Consider the following 7,072-nt stretch of genomic DNA (forward strand, 5'->3'; position numbering starts at 1 on the left):
GGGGATAGTCTTAACAGGAAATGCACCATAACCTAAGGTGTAAGGTTGAGAATGGTGAGTTACCAAAACTTGGGATGTGTTCAATGTGAGGAAATTCTATGGCACAGACTCAGGACTAAGAAAATGATATCTTCGCAAATTTGATATGAGATGGCAGGTCTACCATCATCCTTCATGAGGGCATTGCCAACGTAGGTGTTTTTCAGACACCTCTGTTCCATGGAAAGTACATCACTATTAGCAGTGCCTTCACATCAAATACAAAAAATTAGATACCTTGTGCCCGTCCCTAATTATATTATTAGCTTCTATTTGCATTATGGGAACCAGCAGAGATCAGATGGACTTTCTTCCAGTTGTTCTGATCAGAATGACTGTTTCTTTGTGAAAACACTGGATACACGAATCTGCTTGGTCCTCACCCCATAGATGATGGGGTTGAGGGCGGGTGGGATGACCACATACAGGTTGGCCAGGAGGATGTGGACATAGCCGGGGATTTTGTTGTGTCCAAAGCGGTGGGTGAGGAAGGAGAAGAGGGCTGGGGTGAAGAAGGCCAGGATGACACTTATGTGGGAAATGCAAGTGTTTATGGCTTTGAGTCGTGCATCCTGGGAGGGGAGTCTGAAGACAGTGTAGAGAATCCTGATGTAGGAGATGGCGATCAGCAGTATGTCCAAAAGAGTAAGGCTGATGACACATAAACCATAAATGATGTCGAGTTTGATACTTGCACATGCCAACCGGGCAATGCCCATGTGCTCACAATAGGTGTGGGGGATGACTCGGTGCCCACAGTAAGGCAACCTCAAGAGAAAAAACACCATCGGAATCACCAGAGAGAAATTCCTCAGGACAGCTAACCCTAGGATAACCTTAATGGATCTATTGGTGAGGATGGTGGAGTACCAAAGGGGCTTACAGATGGCCACATAACGGTCGTAGCCCATGGCCACGAGAACCGTGCACTCCATGCCGGTGATCATGTGGATGAAGAACATCTGGGTGAGGCAGCCCCCAAAACTGATCTCCTGCAGGCCAAGCCAGAAGATGCCCAGCATCTTGGGGATGGTGGCCGACGACAAGCCCAGATCGACGGTGGCCAGCATGGCCAGGAAGTAGAACATGGGCTGATGGAGGCTCTGCTCAGTCTTGATCACGAACAGGATGGTACAGTTTCCCACGAGAGCGATCAGGTACACGATGCAGAAGGGGAAGCCCAGCCAGTTGTGTGCAGCTTCCAGCCCTGGTACCCCCAGCAGGAGGAAGGAGGAGGGGTGGAATTGGGTGGCATTGTGATTTCCGTTGTCCTTGGGCATTACTGGAAAAGACTCCGTTCTCCTTGTTTCATTTAATGTGAGTTCTGGAGAGACCTAAAGAAAATACACTATTGCTCTGCTATCTGAGCGGAATCCATTTGTTTTTCCCAGTAATCTGTGTCTTGGTTTCTCTTTAGGAAAGATGTTACATCAATCCAGAAACAAATCCTTCACAGAACCTTAGCAATAGTGATGCTTATCTTGCCTGAGAATGGACCAAATAAGCATTGTCTTTGTGGAATTCTCACCGAATCACTCCATCATGATCCTTTCCCCATTTTGGGCCTGCAGACTACATAGAATTTTCCAATCAATCAATCAATCGATGAATAATCAGTCAGCCAATCACCAGTGGTATTAACTGAGCACTTACTACTGAGTGCAGAACACTGTACTAAATGATTGGGAGAGTGCAAAGTCCAAGATCAGGCTCAGAGTGCTGTTACTGAAAGAAATAATCCCCTCTGTTTCCCTATTCTGGAACCCAGACTCTCTCCAGAATTGGAGTGAGTCCTGGACATCCTCGAGTTATGTCTGGCTAATAACTCTGGTCCCCAAGAGAGAGGGAAGAAATGAAATCAGCCATGCATCGGAATTTTGTTTCCCCACAGCTCCTGGGTAAGTCACTTAAATTCTCTGGGCCTCAGTTACCTCATCTGTAAAATGGGGATTAAGAGTGTGAGCCCAATATGGGACAGGGACTTTGTCCAACCTGATTTAATTGTATCCGCCCCAGCACTTAGAATAATGCTTAGTTCATAGTAAGCGCTTAGCAAGTACCATAACCATTATTATTATTATCATTGCACTAAACTCTGGGGTGGATGCAAGCAAATTGGGTTGGACAGAGTCCATCTCCACATGGGGTTCATAGTCTTAATCCCCATTTTACCAGTGAGGTAATTTAGACCCAGAGAAGTCAAATGACTTGCCCATTGTCCCAAAGCAGACAAGTGGCAAAGGTGGAATTAGAACCCAGATCCTTCTGACTCCTAGATCTGTGTTCTATCCACTAGGCAACAATGCTTCTCAACTGTAACCCAGCATGTCACCAATTGGAATTGCCAGAGGAGTAGGGCATGACTGGAGAATCTCAGGTTTAACCATCAGTGTATATGAGGACCAGGCTGCTCCAGCTAGAAAATGTACTGGGGAGACATTCTTAAGTACCAGCACATTGCCAGGGAGTGAGATGACGGTCAACCCTACCTCAAGAAACGAACAAATAGACAGTGTGCCATACTTTGGAAAACTACTCTTACTTTGGCTGAAGATTGTGAAAGGAAACTCTGCTAAGTCTTACTACACTATTGAGGGATACTTTGGTGTGACACATAATTGATAAGGTATATATTGTGAAAATAACTCCGTATTCTGAACATACCACACATTTTTTATTTTCCAGAGAAATCATTCAAATCAATGATATTACGTTGTGCAGAGCACTGTACTAATCATTTGGCAGAGTTCAATATTACAGAGTTGGTAGAAACCATTCCTGCCCTCAAGGAACTTACAATCTAGTGAGGGAGTCAATTATCAAAGTAAATGTCAATATGGGAAGCAGTAGAATATAAGGATATTTGCCTAAGTTGTATGGAGGTAGGTAGTTCTTAGAAGGTACAGACCCAAGGGCCTAGATGAAGCTGAAGGGGCAGAAGTAAGGGAGGATAGGGTGGGGAAACTAGAGGCTAAGGCTCAATGCAGAAAGGAGAGAGAATAGAGTGGGGAGATGTAAGGTTAATCTGGGGAGGCTTCCTGGAGGAGATATGGTTTTAAAAGGGCTTTGAAGGTGGGAAGGGTGGTGATCTGCCTAATATGAAGGGGGAGGAGTTCCAGGCCAAGAGGCAGTGGTGAGAGAGATGAGATGGAGGCACAGGTTGGTTTTAGAAGAGTAACGTGGGTGGGTTGGTTTATGGTGGAAGAGGAGAGAGGTGAGATAAGAGGGGGAGAGCTGATTGAGTGCCTTAAAGTTGATGGTGAGGAGGGAGAGCACTGACATTATGTAGAGTTATACTTTTCCTGGACACAGAGGTAGCTGGAGAGATTCAGCTAGCTGGCCAGATAATAATAATAATAATAATAATAATAATAATAATAATAATAATAATAATGGCATTTATTAAGCGCTTACTATGTGCAAAGCACTGTTCTAAGAGCTGGAGAGGCTACAAGGTGATCAGGTTGTCCCACAGGGGGCTCACAGTCTTAATCCCAATTTTACAGATGAGGTAACTGAGGCACAGAGAAGTTAAGTGACTTGCCCAAAGTCATATAGCTGACAATTGGCGGAGCTAGGATTTGAACCCATGACCTCTGACTCCAAAGCCCGTGCTCTTTCCACTGAGCCACGCTGAACCCCAAACCTCATTTCATATTACTCTATTCCAAGAGAGACTCTCCCTATGGACAAATTGTGCCCTGTATTTTTGGAAGCAGAAATTTACAACAGGTAACAAAGAAATACAACCTTGGTCTACCACTGGACACAAGTTGTATTATTGAAGTTTGTTCCTAAGTAAACCACCTAATTTTTCCATGCACGATATAGATTCTACATGCCATTTATTTTTGCAACTTGCAATTTTGTCTATGCTGCCCTCTCTGGGGGTATTGGGCACGAAATGGTGAAATTTATTTTGGGTGCAGAAAATGTAATAATACTTATTGTGGTATTCGTTAAATGCTTACTATGTGCCAAGAACTGTACTAAGCATTAGGGTAATCATGTAATCAAGTAATCAGGTTGGAAACAGTCTCTGTCCCACACGGGGTTCACAGTGTAAGTTTGGAGGGAGAACAAGACTTTAATTACCAGTTTTCTGATGAGAAAACAGAGACACAGAGAAATTAAGAACCCAGTTTCTCTGACTCCCAAGCGATATTGTTTTCACTAGGACACACTGTTTCTCTCTGTAGTTACTCCTCTGCCCTATTTATGAACTTCATTTCATTGTAGTTTTGAACTTCTTCTTTTCCAGTAATCTTTCAAAGAGGTTCTGAACATACTTTTCACCTTCAAAGATGAGGTCCTTTATAGAATGGAGAAACAACCCAACTGTAAAGGCATGGTCTGGCACCAACTTAAAGTCTTGAAAATAGTAATAAACCTCAATCAGATGGTGTTCCTTCAGAAATCTTCCTGCAAAATGGGAACCTAATGTTTAGACATCCATATGAGCTTTCTTCTACCAGTAGGAATGTCACAGGTCTCCAAGGCTGGAACCATAATCACCTTCTTCAAGAAGAAAGCTGAGAGAGCTGATAGGCATTTCTTGGGTGTCTCACCATTCTGTTCAGGATCCCAGGTAAACTCATTCTGGATCAAGGCCTGGTAGAGAAGCAGCATGGCCTAGGGAATAGGGCATGGGCCTGAGAGTCAGAAGGACCTGGGTTCTAATATAGGCTCTGCCACTTTTCTGCTGTGTGACCTTGGACAAGGCACGTCACTTCTCTGTGCCTGTTACCTCATCTATAAAATGGAGATTAAGACTGTGAGCCCCATTTGGGACTTGGACCATGTCCAACCTGATTAGCTTTACCTTCCCCAATGCTTAATGCAATGCCAGGCATATAGTAAGCCCCTAAAAGATATCATTAAAAAATTGCATATCAGGTATTTACTACCTAAATTGCAATGGAGCTTCAGAACACAACACAGCTCAGCAGACATGATCTTTGAAGTATGAGAAATTCACGGGGTATACAGGGAAGAATACCAAGAAGACCTCTATTAGCTATATTTCTTGGTCTTCTGTAAAGCATTTAACATCATCTGCATCACTGGAGTCTGGCAACAACTCTGCAAATTATGCTGTCCAGAAACGTTTCTCATATCATAAGGAAGAAGCTTGGCCAAGTGGAAAGAGCACGGGCCTGGGAATCAGAGGACCTGGGTTCTAATCCCAGCTTCACCTCTCGTTTGTGGCGTGACCTTAGGCAAATTACTTAACTTCTCTGTGTCTCAGTTACCTCTTCCATTAAATGGGGATTAAGACTGAACCTCAGCACTTCAGTACAGTGCTTGCCACATAGTAAGCACTTAACAAGCACCATTACAAAAATGATCTTAAGCGGAGTCCATAACAGCATGCTAGTCATGGCAGAACTACCCTGTAACCATTACACTAGAACAGGGAGGTGTGGACAGTTCACACCTGTTCGGTATATCCATGCTGCAGTGTTGGAGAGTGCAACAAGAGATCTGGAACCTCATAACAGAATATGCTCCCGATCCTTTGGGAAATGCTTCGCACTCAACAGGCCATGAGCACTGTAGAATGTTTATGAGCTGCTGGATGCTGGAAATGCCATTTGAGAGGCACACACATGAGGTTTTTTTATGGTATTTGCTAAATGCTTACTATTTGCCAAGCACTGTACTAAGCAGTGGTGTAAAAACAAGCCAATCAGATTGGACACAGTCTATTTCCCAGAGGGGGCTCCAGTTTCCATTTTACAGATGAGGTAACTGGGGCAAATAGAAGTGAAATGACTTACACAAGGTCCCACAGCCAACAGGTGGTAGAGCTGGTATTAGATCCCAGGCCCTTCTGACTCCCGGTCCATGCTCTATCCACTAAGCCACACCACCCCATCCGTCCAAGGGGTGCCTCCCACCTAGACTGCATCTATTAATATGCCACTCACCCACTACCGACCCTTTCCCCTCAAGGAGAGACTCTCTCCCACCATGCACACTGAACTCCAAACCCCAGGGGTTCAGCTCAGGCATAAGAAGGGACAATAAGCCTGGAAGAGAGCACCCCTTCTTTATCATCATCAGTCATCATCATCAATCATATTTATTGAGCGCTTACTATGTGCAGAGCACTGTACTAAGCTCTTGGGAAGTACAAATTGGCAACATATAGAGACAGTCCCTACCCAACTGTGGGCTCACAGTCTTTATCATATCATTCTGTTAACAAGCTCAGCCCCACATTCACTAATCCATTCTGTTATTTCAATATCGGTTTATTTATCCACTTGGGCTTATTTTTTCCCTGTTTACTTTTTGGGTATTCATCAGTATATATCTTCTTGTCTTTTCCAGGAATAATGTTTTAAAAAATTGTGAGATATGATACTTTTCAAAGAAGATTCACAATTTGACCTACTTGATAGAGCACAGGAATGGGAATCAGGGAAACTGTGTTCTAATTCTGGCTCCAGCACTTGCCTTCAGGCTGACCTTGGGCAAATCATTTAAATTCTTTGGGGCTCAGTTTCCTCAACTGAATAAAGTGATGGTTAAATACCTATTTTCCTTCCATCTTTGACTTTGAGACTCATGTGGAACAGGAACAGTGTCTGATAATAATAATAATAATAATAATGATGGTATTTGTTAAGTGCTTACTATGTGCACAGCACTGTTCTAAGCGCTGGGGAGATACAAGGTGATCAGGTTGTCCCACGTGGGGCTCACAGTCTTAATCCCCATTTTACAGATGAGGGAACTGAGGCACAGAGAAGTTAAGTGACTTGCCCAAAGTCACACAGCTGACAATTGGTGGAGTTGGTATTTGAACCCATGACCTCTGACTCCAAAGCCCATGCTCTTTCCATGATCCATGCTGCTTCGCCATCTGATTGATCTGATCTGATTGTACTATATATCCCAGGTCTTAGCACAGTACTCAGCACAAAGTAATCACTTGACAAATGTCACAAACATTATCATGATTATTAGGTACTCAATAACTGCTGTTAATCTAAATGACAGTGATGTCTATGAATTAATTTGAATC

The 7,072-nt window shown here is 43.6% G+C and overlaps 1 protein-coding gene and 1 long non-coding RNA gene across 2 annotated transcripts; one reads left to right on the top strand and one right to left on the bottom strand.

Moving 5' to 3' along the window:
• Window positions 1–365: 365 nt before the first annotated feature.
• Window positions 366–1,319, bottom strand: LOC119943249 (olfactory receptor 52E8-like). Its single transcript, XM_038764040.1, has one exon. It carries the CDS (start codon window positions 1,317–1,319, stop codon window positions 366–368), a length of 954 nt encoding a protein of 317 aa, XP_038619968.1.
• Window positions 1,320–2,428: 1,109 nt separating this feature from the next.
• LOC119939411 lies at window positions 2,429–6,513 on the top strand. Its single transcript, XR_005454667.1, has 3 exons — window positions 2,429–2,665; window positions 4,518–4,627; window positions 6,376–6,513. It is a non-coding gene; the product is annotated as an uncharacterized LOC119939411 (long non-coding RNA).
• Window positions 6,514–7,072: the final 559 nt, after the last annotated feature.

Source organism: Tachyglossus aculeatus, chromosome 2 (assembly GCF_015852505.1).
Source record: "Tachyglossus aculeatus isolate mTacAcu1 chromosome 2, mTacAcu1.pri, whole genome shotgun sequence".
Taxonomy (NCBI): Eukaryota; Metazoa; Chordata; class Mammalia; order Monotremata; family Tachyglossidae; genus Tachyglossus; species Tachyglossus aculeatus.